The following is a 17,091-nucleotide window of genomic DNA, read 5'->3' as shown; positions in this document are numbered from 1 at the left end:
CCAAGGACACATCAACATGGACTAGCGCAGCTGATGATCGAATGGTGGATCATCTGATGGCGGACTACCATGCCCCCCACCAGCACCACCACTGAGCCATAGACGCCCACTGCGGGGATACATGAATACGACGGGGCTCATTAGATCCAAAAGAGTCTCGGCTTTTCACTCAAATCAGATTTACGCAATTCCATGTTTAAAATATCAAAATGCCGTCTTTTAGAATCGGAGAAAATCAAAGATTTGCATTGTATGATAACAAAAAGAACGGCATGGTTTTTTGCTCCCAAACGACAACGGATTGGCAGAACGTCACAATGTTGTTCTGAATCTAGAATCCTGAGCAAAATACTAAATAAATGTACTATAACTATCATTATTTGAAGGCGGTGCATTGTTTTGAAAATCCTGGCATATGCTCATTTTCATGGGCAGAGTACAAAGGCTGTGATGGCTTTGTCACGTTCAAGGAATACCGTCAGTGTGCTGGTTGCAAAAAATATATATATACAAGGAGGTAGAGGGAGGACGCCCACTCAGGCATGGATTGTACTGCCTGTTTCACTCCACCCGCCGTGCGTGGTGAAGACAGTTATGAAACTCATTTTGAAGATAACAGGGCTCCAAAAGTGGTACGTTTGGGGGTTGTGTTTGCTTTGACTGACAGGTCTCTAGAACTCACATCATCTTTGGGAGTAGTCCCAAAGTCTGCTGGCTCAAAAACAAACAGACGAGGTGGCAGCAGCATCAGCAGCAGCAGCTAAACCTGGATCCACCGTATCTTTTTATTTCTGCACATTAAAAAAGGTCACTTGTTGCGGCGTACGACTGTGTTGTTTTGGCCTTCTCGGTCAAAACATTATCCAATATCAGCGTAGACAAACTGTCTGTACTAACGGGCAAAGTTAAATCAGCAGAGTGTTCTTTTACTCGTCGTGTCGGGATGGTGTTTAGGGACACCCTGCGCAGGGTTGCATATGGACTGAGTGAAGAATTGTTCCTGATCATCTTAAAGCCAACTCGTTTGCATTGTTTTTAAAATGAAGTTATTTTGTATAATTGTGATGAGCCCTTTCTGGATGCAGGGTCTCCTGGTTTTCGACTGGCTGGTGCTACCTGAAGGCTATCAACACCTATGTCATACGAGAAGTCAACGTTTATTCACTTTGTCGCATATGCTAACGGGCCTTTCTGAGCTTGTATTTCCCAATCTTTCACTCAATGATAATTACATATATGAACAGCTTTTCCTGAATGTACGGACGTAATTTATATATTAATATTTTCTAAAAAATTAAATAGATATTGCGTAATCTCAACAACGTATCTTGCGGTTTCTTCATAGCAAAAACCCACAGGAAAATGTTATTTCTATAAGACAACATAAGAACCGTTTTCTGAGGACATGTTGCGTACTAACACACACAAAGGAGGTGACACCTATGAGTAACCTTGAGTTAGCATCGTTCCTCTGTCCATTGGCTTAGTGTTTGCTCTTCACTCAGAGACAGCTATGACGGCCCATTCCCCCGACTGAAACGCTGGGAGAAGAGTCATCGGAGATGGTGGCCCACACTGGCACGAACTGAACTCCCAAGTTGGCTAAATAAATGCCCGATCCGAAGTATTTTGAGTGAGTTTCGTGCACATCTGCTCCACTAAGAGCACTTTGTCTCACCCAGATGGAGTCCCAAGAGGGGCCTGTCTGAGTAACGTAATACACAGCAGACTATACAAGGTAGATTTTCTCCCAATATTACGGCTTTCTTTCTTTTCAAAATGTAATGACATTTTCAAGCTCTCAGAATGAGCAGAAAGTTTGGAATGTCTTGCAAAGCTATAGGAGCTATTGAAGGCCAGGGGTTTATGAATACATTTCAAATGCATTACTGTATCAAAGAGGCGAGAGTTTCAAATTTTAGAGAAGTTCCTTCCCCGCACAAAAGACCCAGCAGAGGAAGGATGAATCATTCCTATATGCATTCGTCATTTGGTCCATCATTTTAAGCAACACGGGATGCCTGAGAGCTTTGCTGCATTTCTTAAATAACAGATATCCATATTTTTAATTGTCATCTGGAGCATACATTTACTGTTGTCCTTCCTGTTGTCGAAACCACCATTGAAAGAGTAAACATGTACTTGGTTTGCCAACTTGTCTAACTTTTGGCAAACCAACCCATTTGTAAAGACTTTTTCTCCAATAACATCACAGATTAGCTGCTAACTACTTCAGAGCCCTCAGAGTAAACATGCTAACTCACTTCTTTCCACACAGTAGCAGATTTTAGCCCTCAAAATATACAGGAAGTCACATCCCTGTTTATAATTTAAAATTGAAAAAAGTGCAAAATAAATATTGTTTAGTATTATATGTATTAGGTTAAAAGATGAAACCCTCATTGCACAACAGGAGACTATTAGCCTACAATCCGGGAAACCCTGGGTTTCGCTACTTTATTTAGAAACCTATGTTGTGTTGACCTGAATTGTGACGCTCTCATGATGTGCTGAGATTTCGAATCAATACAGTCTGAAGATGTTTTTTACCGCAATATATGACATTAACACTAAGCGGCATATGCTACACAGTGTGGCATCACAGGTAGTAGAGGGCTGCTGCATCCCTGCACGGATCCACAAAATGGCCGCCATGGCCCACGCGTCCCATACATGTCCCAGAAGGCTTCGGCACTCGCCCAGCTGTAGGTGCTTGAGTCACCTAATGGAGGCAGGGCTGGGGAGCTTAAGGAAGGACCCATTTCTGGAAGAGAGGAGGAAGAGCAGACTGGGAAACAGGCCCCTATGTGAAGGAAGAAATGAAACGGAAAAGCATGGGAAGAGCTGGTAACCGGCACCCACTGGATGGAGATGGCTAAAGAATTCTGATTTTGGTTTTGAGAAACCGGTTTTCTCCTCGGGGACACTTTACGTTGTTTTTTTGTCATATGAAGAAATTACCTCCTTTTTTTATGGATGAATAAAACCTTTTATACCTTATAATATTGCCTTTTTTCAGTTCAATGGCACTGCCACAGAGCTAGCTCTTGTGACATTACAATAGTTAATACTATTAATGCCAAGCGACTATGAAAATAACTCCCCATCCCTACTTCGTCTCCATGACAACAAATCAGCTTTTCCTTCAGACTGAAGTATTCACCAAACACTGCGTGTCGGGTGTGTGTTAACACGGGCGTGGATTATTCAGGGAGGACCGGTGGCGCCGGGATGGAACACAAGCTCCACTCACTGCAGCGGCCCCCGCCCGCTTACTGTGGAGCCCGCCCACCCCCCCCCGTCTCTTCCCCCTGCTCCCCCACCTCGCACGCAAACGCACAGTGTTCCTGCTTCCTGCTGCAGGACTCACATCTGCGCAGGATTATCAGATTAACAGCTGGAGATTGGCACTGACGGTGGCCTGCGCGTGTGTGTGTGACAGAGAGAGAGAATTGGGACGCTTGGGTGGCGCAGTCACAACTGGAGGGTATTTTTTCTTTTTGCCTGTGAAAACTCACCGTCAACCTGCAGTATGTGTGTAAAGCGCTTCAAAGTGACCCCAGCAATCTCCGTGCGCTTTCCCTCTCCTCCGCCTCAGTCGCTTTGCTCCTTTCTGGCTACGTCGGTCCTTCACAATCACTCAAGCACACACACACACACACACCCATCTCTCCTTGTGGTAAATTACAGCTGGCGTGGAGGTCGTCTCACTCCGGCTGGATGATAGGCTTCAGATTCCTGAGCAGCAGATGTGATGAGCTACGCCTGCTTGGGGGCGGGCAAGGCGGTCAGTCACACATCTATACTACTGTGTACCTGTGAGGACTCCTTATTGACCTAATAACCTATGTTCATTCCTGAATGCAGTTGTGCTATGGTCGGTGTCCTCAGATTTGGGTCAGATTTGGCTTCCTTTGCCTCAGTATTCCAACCCGGGACACGTCACACTCACACACGCGTATACACACACGCAGATGAAGGTCCGTGCAGAGATGCACTATGTCATCGAGCGCAATACTGTTCGCAGCGTGGCATATGGCCGCACCGGTTGAGACACGTGTTGTTGTCACAAATACACCACAGGCCTCTAGTCCGGGATTTCATCATCCCATTTAAATTCCTAAGCTTCCCCCGTGGGCACGTTGTTTTTTTTTTGGGGGGGGGGGGGGTTGTCCTCTCTCCAATAGGCCGGTGTGTGATTATCTGAGGTGCTCACGAAATGAGGTTTGGTAAGAGAGGGAAGCGGAGCCGCTCTAACCCTGGAGAACACCAAGCTGTCGTGGGGCACGGTGTTCTCTGGGTGCCATTGATTGTCACTGCATTAAGAATCCTCTTTGGAAAGCACTCAATCATGGCATGAAGAAGTAAGAAGTCAAATATCCTCTCATCTAGCATAACAAGGTGACAGTAAAATGGAGGCTTAATGGAGGCTTAATGGTCACATAACATATTTTTTACAAGTTCTCCTTTCCTCAAGGCTCTCTCCTGCAAATTACTAAAGTTTCACAGAGTTTTTGTACCATGCCTGTTGGTTCTCACTTAAATCGGTTATGGCTTCCTAGTTCCTACTGAGATTTTTAATATAGAATCTGGTGACCTCAAAAGTTTTTTTTAAGCAATGAAATTGTGAATGAATAGAATTAAATGTCTTTTGCAAAAAATCACAGTTACAACCTTTATTTTGGCTGCCTTTTCCCATTGACCCCGTCAGAAAGATGATGGCATATATCACTCTGGTAAAGGTAGGGCTGGTGTAAAGCGAGAGCATGTGGTTGTTTTTTAGCAATGTGCATTTGTTATCTGGAATACGGGCCAACCAACCAACCCAATGTGCTATTGGACTGAAATCCAATTTTTTTTTTTCTCCACTGTTTGGGTTTCAGAATAACAGGCCGTTGGACAAGTAGCATAGAAACGGAAGACGAGGGAGGAAAAGGAAGTGTTCCAACTTGTAGTTCTTCCCAGCTCCTAAACAGATTGCTAAATTTGTACGGGAACACATGACAGACGGCCAGCTGACTTTAGTGGCAGCACCGTAGCACTATAGCTGACAATGTATAGTCTATTTACAACAGGCCAAGGTGAATTCTGGAATGATGTGAACAAAGGATTCATTCCTGTTTGTGCTCAGCAAAAAATGCTGAAAACTGCTTCGTTGTTGCAGATCTGGGTGATAAATAAGCCTCAGAAACACATTCATCATTTTTAGTACGAATGTATGGAATGAGCTTTTTCTACTGTGACTACATTAATATTTAAGTAATATTTTACAATGTTTGCAAAATTTAAATATACGGTGTGAAGTTCTTAAAAAAAAAGGCCAGTGGGTAGAAATTTGGGAGATATATATATATATATAATAAAACAATAAGGTACGAGAGGCTGTAGTTTATCGTCCAATAATGTAACAGTTAGAGGGTGTAGTTAGGCCTGACGCAGTTACTTTAACTGTACCCCAAAGTACTCTAGAAGTTCAACCGCCTTAAAACCGGAACCGACTACAACGGATCATCAGGTCTGCAGAGAGAATCTTTGGCTCCAGCCCGCCCTCCACCTTGGACCTTTACACCTCCGGAGTCAGGAAATGGGTGGGAAAGATCACTGCAGAACCTTCCCACCCTGGACACAACCTGTTCACGCTCCTGCCCTCTGGGAGGCGCCACCGATCACTGTACGCCAAGACCCTGATAAACAGCTAATCACTAGGACCCCCCCCCCCATCAACTCAGTGGTATATACACTATATATTTATAATTTGTTAAATGTTACGTCTTACTAAATGAACATCATGCTGTATTGAAAAAGACTTGTCACTCTTGAAACTTTACAATGTTAACAATGTTAGAGTCATTTTCTCATAGAACTATAAAATTGGACTTATTTTTGTAACTTTGGCGTCCCCCTTTGATGGACAGAAAGTTTAGAAGGCCCCTCAATACAACTCTTCTCCACTTCCCTCGAGTTCCCGGGCGACTAGCAGTTTTGGACAACAGCATTCAAGCAAATTCGACCAGTTGAGAGCGACTGCTTCCCCGAGCGGGTTCACAGTGATAGCTAAAATACAACATGGGAGGGAGAAAAAAAGAATCAGTGTGTTTTTTACCAGCGTGGGGATGGAAGGATTTATTGCTGAGGACACGTTTAGAAGAAAAGGCATCTCTGTGTCTGAACAGTGGGGGGAGAACGGCACACTGTTTACCTGGCACGTAATGGAGAAAGCACACAAATACTGCGGGTGGGGTGGGAGGGATACAAAGAAAAAGAAGGGGTAAGAAGCCACTTATTGTGTGCGCGCAGCACAGCGACAAATGTATTCCTGCTCTGGCCTTCAGCCAGCAAAAAAAAAAAAACACACAACACGTCTTTATAGACACAAGGGGACTCCTCACAAGAAATACCTATACCTCCTCCAGCACGGTCACTTCTGGTTAGATGGTCTAGATTTCTGATCTTGGATTTATACGTTTATACTGGTGGGTCTGCCTCTAGTACAAAACAGAGGAACTGAGGCCTTAACCATAGAAACTTGAACTGAACGCTGAAACTAAGGCAATAAATTGCGTTATTGCATACGATTATCGCTGTTTTCATTTAGGTGCATTTGCCATTATGTTTATATAAATTGATGACATTTAAGCTTTTGGTTGGATGAGTGACTCAAACTTTTACTCAGGACACAAGAAAACACAATCTCAACCTCTTCCACCTGTGCTTTGCAACATAACTAAGTACTTTTGTTTTCATGAATCTAACCAGACGAGCCAACATGAAGAAAACCTACATTTAAAAGTATATTTTTAGAGACTGGGTGAACGTAGCAAGCAGTAACTGAACATTTTATGGAACACAAGAGTTCATTTTGAAAGGCCACTACACAAGCAGAAACTGAAGGCCATCGCCGTACAAAGTACCAAACTGGTTATTTTAGATCCTGCGCCTCACGGTGGTCAATCCATCCCCTGCTTACACACACAACTAGGGTTGGGTACCGAGAACCGGTGCCATATTGGTACCGGCTCCAGTAACAATTCTCAATCTCAATCCATTTTCGCAGTAGGTGACGATATCTTACGGCTTGTGTGGCTACACTAGCTAGCCATCTATTCATATTTATCTAAGTCAGTGTTTCCCACATTGAGCTGCACACATGTGACTCCATTTCCTCACGTGAATGACGGCAGATTGTTTGATCCTTTTCGTCTTTATTTCACGTAGCAAAGCGTTAACTAAATATAGAAATAATATATTCTATCACACGGTAGATAAACGCTATGCTATTTAGCTCTTCTGTTTTGCAACTGCTGCGATCATTAGTCAATGAAACGAGACGAGGAGCGTCAATCTAACGTAAATGCTTTTCAATAGATGTTACATATCTTTAATTCCTGCACAATGAGCATGAATCTAAAATTAAATGATTAATATTCCCCAAATTCCAATGAACCAATATACACTTCAAGCTCTTACAGATGGGAAACAGTATACTTTAAAGTGTAAATAGTTAATATATTGCTCAGTTCAAAAGTTCAAAGTCATAATTTGTTCAAGTTTTTTTTTTGTTTCAATCATTGTTTAGTCCAGTGACATGATCAGTTTAGCACCGGTATAATTTTTTTTTTTTAAACGATTTCCATCCCTAACCCACAACCCTGTTGTATATTTACACTCCCTAGACTGCCTATCTCCAATATCATCAGAAAGATGTTAAGAGAAAAAAAGAAAAGCAACATCACAGCATGCATTGGAAATGAGGCGCCCACACCACTGCTATTATTGAATTGTATTTCAAGATCATATGAAAGAAAAGGCAGCGTTGTAACCCACACAGCTCGCCGAATATGACAGATGAAACGGACTTAATGGATTAAGGTAGAGACGAGGAGGAGCTGCAGCTTGAAGTGTTCTATATGTGTAACATCAAAGCGCCACTATCCGATAACCCGGAAACCAATGAAACAAATGAAATGGCACCAACGGGGTCATTTCTTGAATTATTTCCCAGTTCCACCAGCAGTCCCCCCCAATTAATAATGTTGATGAACAAATGCAGGAAAAGCTTGCAAGCAAAATGTCAATCAATATACGGTAAATACAATTTTTTGTTAGAAAGGAGAAAGAAGGAGAGACTGGATGAGATGCACCTGACATTAACATTGGGTCTTGCAGAGCAACCCTGATGGAGTATTTTACAGCCATGGGCAATCGGTCAAAATGTCACCGGAGAGACCGAATCACTGCACAAACTTCACAAGTTACTGACAAAACTGTCCCAGATAAATGAGGCCGGCTCTCTTGTTGCCACGCTGGAGCACACCTCAGTTCCAGAGCCACTTATTGTTTTACTTATTCAGGAATCCTGTGTAACTAGGACAGAAACCGCTGGCAAAAAAAGATTGGGACTGGGAAAGAGCAGCTACACAGAAAAGCTGAAAAGGAGGCCACCAAAACCGCCATCACAGGATCAGCTTCCATCAGTATTGGCACAGCTCAGCTATGAATGCTCTCCCCAGCGCTTTTCTCACTGCACACCAACGACTGCACCTTGGAACACACCTGTCTGTTAAGACAGCGTGAAGTGTGCACACAACACTTTGGTCATCAGCCTCAACCGTCACGCTGCACAGTCTTCCTTAAGAGTTTGGGCGATTTTTCTCTCTTTTTCTGCAATTATTGTATTATATCTAATTACAAAATGAAAAGGGAACACCACTGAATTAATGACTCTGGCACTTGATTCTACAGACAATTTCGTGGAAGACATTTTAGGAAAAGGATAGGACGTTTTGTGATTTTACTGGGGGGGGGTTCCACCTCTGAAAAAAGAGGGTGCACCATTTGGGATCCGGCATTCTACAAGTACACCAGCAGTACTAAGGATGACGGCAAACCCGCAAGTCTCAGAGGTTTAAGTAATCAGTTACCGTACCTTTTGAAGACCAATTCATTTACACTATTCGTATTTGTTTACCAATAAAGTTGGTTTTGAAATGTAAAGAATGGGACACAGGCTTTGTAATTATATTTTGCTTAAGTCTGGCTAGCATATGGCTTGGATTTCCATCTGGAGATATGCACTAATTAACTCTTGACCACAATGTTATGGATATCAGTATATTATTTTGTGGACCGCATTTTGAGAATCACTAACTAAAGAGCGGGAGAATGGTCCAAAAGAAAGTGACATCCCTGAATCCGCACGTGTGCACCTTACTATGGAAGCTCATGGATTTCGAATGGGACTTACCCCGACTCTGTCCATAGACACACACACACAAATCCTTCATATCTCACTCACTGACCACCCAACCACGTCTGTGTCTCAGTCCTTTGCTGTGGCTACGCAAAGCAGCCAGACTCACATGGCTGCTGCAGCAAGCCACACTGCATATACTCCTGCGGGCTCAATAATTAATTAATAATCATCACGCACAATACTTTGGACCACTACTCCTCGGTCGGTGTTGCCAGCACAAGCGTCCAAATACATCAAAGGTGCAGCCTGCATCGGGAATTGTGTGCTACGAGATTCGACCGGAGCCATTGCCACTGAAAAACTGCGAGAATATTGTTATAGTCGTTGCCAACGTGCAGTCTCTGTCCACCGTGTGTGTGCACACATGTGTCGGGGCGGAACTGCCTTGTGCAGCGAGGAGTGGACAAGTGTTCAATGGTAGGGGAAACACTGGGTCTTATCTCATGATTCATATATTTTCGCATCCAAAGTCATGGCTCGGGATGAAAAGGAGGAGTTTGACCGGTGCACTAGTCCAGTCCAGTCCAGTCTGCTCTATCACCATTACAACCAGGGCCGGCAGGCAGGAGCAAACTGACAGTTGAGAGAGGATATAATGGTAAGGGAAACACTGATATGGAAGTTGGCAATTTGGTTAGCACACTGTACAGAGTAGTAGTATTTATTCCGTTGAGGACAAATGCCAGCCCATCGCTCACCGAGATAACCAAACACTCTCTCACACGCAAACTTATCCATACCATTTTTACGTGTGCGACCACACTAAACGCGACGCAAATGCTTCTCATCGCCTCAAGCGCTCTAAACACGCTGCATGCTCTCTGGGGATCATTTGGTCAATTGCACAAATCGCATCGCTCGCACTAGACATGACTGAGATGGGGCGTGGCTTATCACCCTGAAAACAGTTCAACTTTCCACCATTGTTTGTCCTCTGCATCAACCCTGGAAGACATAGTGACTAGGATCCTACTCTGGTCAGACCACCAAAATGGCTTTGTGTTTTTTTGTACAAAATAGTCTGGATGACTGCCGCTTCCAGCAGGCCCATGATGCCATTTGCCCAGTTTGATACCTCGTTCGCTCGGGTCAATGACCGGATTTCACCGCCTTCACGTAATACTTCTCTGCTGAGGAACTGTCTCATGACAAGACGCCGTGTGCTCAAGCACATCCAAACGGCTCTTTTAAGTATTATTGAGCAAACATTCTGCAATATTACTTAATATTGGGTGGCAGTGTGTCCTTCAACAAAACAATCACCCTTCAATATAATGCAATATATTCATTGCATTGATGGGATTTTTTAAAAAAAAGGCACAAATGGTTGTATGCTTTTTGTTAAAAGTGCGAGGTCTTTCCTGGACTGGTCGCAATATGGGTACGAGGATGTACCCATGCACAGCTAATGCTACTATTCAGTTACCTTCCATTTTATCTGATTTGGCAACTGTCTGTAGGACGTCAGTGATGACGGGGGGCATTTCTCACTGATAGGCTATCGCACCTCACCTTCATTTTGTTGCCAAAGTTGAAATATTTAGACTTTCGCGTTTAAATTGGTCCTGAAATCAACAAATGCGAGAAACACGCCGCTGATTTGCATTGCTCCAGTCTTATTGCGTCTTAGCATTGACTGATGTAATCCTGTGGCGCATAACATTTGCGTCACGTTTGGTGTTTTTGGTAATTTTTCTCAAACTTAGACTATTCTTATGCTAAAATGCTGTAATTTTTGGAATTAATTTAGCATTTTACTTTACATTTTGAATCAACAAGTTACTGTGTATTTTACAGTGTCCTACCCGTAAAGTGATATACTTTTTGAATTACACCATTTACTAGTAAAATATTTTGAATTACCATACAATTCTAATACAGCCAGCTGCTGTATTCGTTTGACACAGTAAAGATACTAAATTGTGCTGCAGCATTGTAGCGAAAATGCTGCCGTGGGGTGCAACATTGGCCGAGCTGTGGACGAACACGCGGCGTGACCTACAACGCACCGATCCGCGCACAACGTCTGCGTGCTTTGCATGTGATAATAACTTTATCACAGACACTTCACGATGAAGGAGGGGATAGGCTGGTATCCAACAAAATACAGTTTCCTTTAAAAATTCCGTAATGTTCACTGTGGTTTACAACTTTTTTTCTTCTTTTTCTTAAGGCAACCCGTGTCACGCGTGCGTCAGAAGGTTCGTGCATCCAGTCCGGAAGGGTACACGGCGAGTCTCACACGCACACGCACACACACACACACATGCTGAACGATCTAAAACGAAAGACTAAAAAGAGCCGTAGGCTATCGTTCCATGTTATAGCACACAAGCCCCATTAGGTTCCTAAAAATTACCCCACGCTCGATCCTAATCACCTCAATCACACCAGTGAAAACTAAAAAAACACTCATCTGACGCACGTGCCCCCAAGAGACACCAACGACGCCCATAACTCACCTGATATGCAGACGATAACATTGGCATGAAGAATGATCAATATTTCCCAAAAGATATCCATCCTCTGTTTTCATTCCACGTGCATTACGCACAAATCTGAAAGATTGAAAAGAGGACAATAGGGCTTTTGCTTTCAGTTGCGGATGTCCTGTGGTCCCAGGCTGAATCCCGCTGTACACCTTCCACCAGGTACTTTCCACGCCAGACGCATAGCAGGTGATCACAACCTTTTTAAAGAATAAATGTTGCACCACTAAATAAATAAAAAAAATCCAGAGATGGTGGTGGGGAACAGGAGGCAGTGGGGAAGGGAAAAAACGGCTGAACTCCCAAGGCGAAAAACCACCGAGCAAAGGGACGCTGATTCTCCTGTCAGTTCACTGTGTTATTCCTGTGCGCCGTTGGAACGCGACACGTCCGCCCATCCATCCGGCACCGTTTCACAGAGTGGGCATCCCGTTGTCAGCGCGGGGAGTCGCACATACTCGGGGGTCTCTGAGTGGACGGATTGAGAGAGAGAGAGAGAGAGAGAAAGTAGTTTAATAAGGTGGGGCCGCTGTGGAGTCGGACTAACGCCGGGAGACGCTTCGCAACTTAGTAAATTGCATCGCCAGGTGGCGAGCCTCCGATCCCTACTTCACTGCCGTCACCGACGAGCTACGAAATGTCGAGCGGCACGGAATGAATCAAGGCTTCCCGCACGGACTGTCACAATAAAAGCTTTAAAGGTATACAGAGTCCCTCGTACCGTGCCCAACATTTTATCCGGCAACGATGGCATTCAATATCTTACTCAATGATGGGATTCAATTTCTAGCAATGTGATTGCGGGCAACTAAATCAGTGTGTCCAGATTATTTAATTTAAAACGTTTTTTTTCACTAGTCATTGAAGTAACATACACTATTTTATCTAACATTACATCACAGTGAACACTTACATTACCCTTTTAATTTGTGACACGACTGTTTCTTTCATCTATGCCTTTAATTTGCACACGCGTCGGTCTCATTTCCGGTCATCTTACATGTTACTTGATCGAAAGGTTTGCCTCGCTCCGCCATCCCACCAAACAGCCGAGGCAAACATACGCACACAAACAACTCTAGCGCAGATTCTTCGAAGTTATCAGCGCAGTTATTGGTCCGGATGTCACAGTGTACAGAGAAAAAAAAACTCCTACAGCGCAGCTTTTGGCGCACCAGAGAAAGATCCGTCCTCTAACTGGGACGGTGTGCTGAGAACTTAAGACAGTGGGGGAATTTAAAAGCAATCCAACTTGTCCATGGAAAAAATACAATCTGGCCTCAAAGGATTCGACCACAATAACGAGCAGTGAAGTAATTTAACTCCAGGAACCGGGCACCAAGCGATGCCATTCAGGTCCGCGGGTCTGGCTCAGCACGCACGGTATTAAGATTCGCTCGGCCATACGCAGTGGAGGCGCGCACACTCGCGTGTAGATGTGAAGGGTGGGGGGGGGGGACGATAAAAACCGCGCACTGCAGTTAAAAAAATGTGTTTAGGTGTTGGAATATTTGTTTGTGTTGACTGAACCTCACAAGCCGTTTGCCAGAAAAGCTGCAAAAGACACGTGTGGTATCGCAGTGGTATGCGTGACTGGAGAAAATTAGATTTTGACTTCAATGATTTTCCCAGATGATGTCCAAAAAGGACTGGCAGTATCTTGACCAATCTGCTCATTTCATACGAAAAAAGTTAAGGTTGTGTGTGTGTGTGTGGCTGTGCCTTTGCCTCTTCCAACCAAAGCGTAGAAATAGTTTGGGGCGCAGTTTGTAAAATGTTGCATGTTCTAAAATCCTGCACAGTTTTGGTACATTTAGCATTATCATATGAAAAAAAAGCATGATAATATTCATATGTCACTTTTTCAAACATTTAGAGAGAAATTCATAAAGTTGTAAAACAATGTAAATGTTAAATGTTATATATACATGTTAAATATGAATGTAAATGTTAAATGTTTTGCATAAATGTAAATTTTCAGTCTGCGTGTAAGACATGACAACTGGACATTACAATATTTATGGTAATTCATGCAAGCCAAGATGGCAAGTCCGAATGAATTAGCTTCCGTTATCAGGAATCAGGAAACGTTTATTGCTGTAGGAGCCATATTCATTTGGTATTATTTAATTTAATTTTGCTCTGTGCCACTAGGGGCTGTATGTGCTTTGTGGCTCAGCTGACCTCGGATCAGCCCAGGTAGGCCATTTAACCTGCAGGAATCCCAGACACAGGTGTTGCTAATTTGGGAAGCAAACAGTTTTCGACTGTGCCAGTGTGCGTGTGTGCCTTTGTGTTGAGCAATGCGGTTTGTTATTTTGGGGTAAATGTATTATGAGCAAAGTTTGCCGCTATATAAAATTGCATGTAAAATAAACATACAAATTAATTGGAACAACCAAAGAACTCTCCGTTTTTGCTGTGTACGAGCGCACCGGGCGCACGTCTAAACCTATCCGCCTTATTTGTAACCAGTACTAGACTTCGTTTAGGACTTCGTCAGTACAATTGCCATTATACACTCACCGGCCACTTTATTAGGTACCCCATGCTAGTAACGGGTTGGACCCCCTTTTGCCTTCAGAACTGCCTCAATTCTTCGTGGCATAGATTCAACAAGGTGCTGGAAGCATTCCTCAGGGAGTTTGGTCCATATTGACATGATGGCATCACACAGTTGCCGCAGATTTGTCGGCTGCACATCCATGATGCAAATCTCCCGTTCCACCACATCCCAAAGATGCTCTATTGGATTGAGATCTGGTGATTGTGGAGGCCATTTGAGTACAGCGAACTCATTGTCATGTTCAAGAAACCAGTCTGAGATGATTCCAGCTTTATGAAATGGCGCATTATCCTGCTGAAAGTAGCCATCAGAAGTTGGGTACATTGTGGTCATAAAGGGATGGACATGGTCAGCAACAATACTCAGGTAGGCTGTGGCGTTGCAACGATGCTCATTTGGTACCAAGGGGCCCAAAGAGTGCCAAGAAAATATTCCCCACACCATGACACCACCACCACCAGCCTGAACCGTTGATACAAGGCAGGATGGATCCATGCTTTCATGTTGTAGACGCCAAATTCTGACCCTACCATCCGAATGTCGCAGCAGAAATCGAGACTCATCAGACCAGGCAACGTTTTTCCAATCTTCTATTGTCCAATTTCGATGAGCTTGTGCAAATTGTAGCCTCAGTTTCCTGTTCTTAGCTGAAAGGAGTGGCACCCGGTGTGGTCTTCTGCTGCTGTAGCCCATCTGCCTCAAAGTTCGACGTACTGTGCGTTCAGAGATGCTCTTATGCCCACCTTGGTTGTAACGGGTGGTTATTTGAGTCACTGTTGCCCTTCTATCAGCTCGAACCAGTCTGGCCATTCTCCTCTGACCTCTGGCATCAACAAGGCATTTCCGCCCACAGAACTGCCGCTCACTGGATGTTTTTTCTTTTTCGGACCATTCTCTGTAAACCCTAGAGATGGTTGTGCGTGAAAATCCCAGTAGCTTAGCAGTTTCTGAAATACTCAGACCAGCCCTTCTGGCACCAACAATCATGCCACGTTCAAAGTCACTCAAATCACCTTTCTTCCCCATACTGATGCTCGGTTTGAACTGCAGGAGATTGTCTTGACAATGTCTACATGCCTAAATGCACTGAGTTGCCGCCATGTGATTGGCTGCTTAGAAATTAAGTGTTAACGAGCAGTTGGACAGGTGTACCTAATAAAGTGGCCGGTGAGTGTATGTTAGACATAAATGGAATTTGACTTGGCGGTTGGTGCATGACAGAAGACAGTACAATAATGATAATGTAGTGCAGCAATAAGATTAAAAAATAATAATAAAATACATGCTATGTGTTAGAGCAGGGGTTTTAAACTAATTTTAGGTACGGGGCCACATACAGTCCACTTTTATGTCACGGGTGCTGGACCAGTGAAACCATCGGTGATGGTCCGTTTGACAGGGCAAGGGGGGGCACGGGCCCCGACCCCCGTCAAACTGACAACGAGGGTGGGGAACAGACGCGGATGGTCGCGCAACAATCTTTGTCTATGGGACGATCCTCGATCGTGCCCCCCCGCCCGTCGAACGGATCATCGCCGATTGTTTCACTGGTCCGGCCCGCGGACCGGTAAACAAATTTGACTGCGTTCAAATATTTTATCGCATTAATCCCAACGACAATTAAAGGTGTGAGCAGCGATGAACGGGCCTTCGCCTCTCCTTGCACGTCGGGGGGACAGCGGTCAGCCGGAAACGCGGGTCACAAAGAGGAAAAAAAACGTAAGTGCCTAAACCAGGAATCAAACCCAGATCTATAAATTCCTAACCATCGAGCCAACCTCTACGACAGAGCAAGGCTGGAACATGTGTGTGCGTCTTGTGTCGACGAACTTGTTTCAATTAATGATTGTAAAAGGCTTGCACGTGTTGCAAAGCAATTCACCGCCAGAACACTACACACGCTTACATATTTGTCCCGTACTTTGTGCACCCCTCAACCTCGAAGTTTGCGGAGATCTGTGTCCATGAATTGGAGGCCATCCGTGCGTTCTTATAGTCCGCCAATGACGGGTCGTATCAGAGGTCATATTTACAGATTTATTCCAACAAAAACTCTTCAAACTTATTCATTCTCTCGTAAAAAACTTTAGTTTTAATAATGACGGAGTTATGCTATGAAACCGGAAAAGTGAGACTCCGGAAAGCATGCAGCTAGCAGACCAATCACAGTCTTGCGGGCATGCAAAAGGGGGTGAAAAAGGCACGTGAGGGGCTTATGCGTCTGCGTGTCCTTGCGTTTCTCTGAAAACGCAGAAGCATAAACTAGGCTTTAAGGGGGGAAGAGACGAAGCAGCAGCAACTTGCACATCAGAGTGGTCCGGCAGCAGGGAGAGCAGAACGATAGAAGTTAGCAGAGCGAGAGGGGCACTGGCTTCCCACCAGCGGGGCGGACAGAAGCGGCATCACACAGCACACATACCGCATGTCCCTGTCGGCCGTGAACCCACCCCCGCAGTCTGCTCCATTAGCTTGTTAAACCCCAACCAATCTGTTCCCAAAATTACGGGATGCGTAACCTTCACGCTATGCCTTTTTTTCCATATACCTAAGTTCCACGGATACTCGTGAAAGTCCCCATGCACACACCTTATTCTCACCCGCTATGCCTCCACCAATGCCCTAGGCCGAACCAGGCTCTGGTGTATCATGAACTGCGGCCCCTTTGCCCGCTGGGGTGCACCGCCAGGTGGTCCTCCGCCAAGGTGATGGCCGCTTCCAGCGTCGGCCGGCGGTGGTACTGGACCTACCCTGCCGGCCGGAAGACCCTCCACGACCTGCTCCAG

The 17,091-nt window shown here is 44.6% G+C and overlaps 1 protein-coding gene across 1 annotated transcript in view; it reads right to left on the bottom strand.

Moving 5' to 3' along the window:
• The window catches only part of ca10a (carbonic anhydrase Xa), a 142,408-nt gene extending 130,024 nt beyond the window's left edge, over nt 1–12,384 (bottom strand). The window contains exon 1 of the mRNA XM_037464001.2: nt 11,716–12,384. Coding sequence (XP_037319898.2) covers nt 11,716–11,776 — 61 coding nt within the window. The 5' untranslated portion in view covers nt 11,777–12,384. The remainder of the gene's footprint in view (nt 1–11,715) is intronic.
• Nucleotides 12,385–17,091: the final 4,707 nt, after the last annotated feature.

This window comes from Pungitius pungitius, chromosome 21, assembly GCF_949316345.1.
Source record: "Pungitius pungitius chromosome 21, fPunPun2.1, whole genome shotgun sequence".
NCBI lineage: Eukaryota > Metazoa > Chordata > Actinopteri > Perciformes > Gasterosteidae > Pungitius > Pungitius pungitius.
The sequence above is the reverse complement of the archived record's forward strand: the minus strand, read 5'-3'. Positions and strand labels throughout refer to the sequence as shown.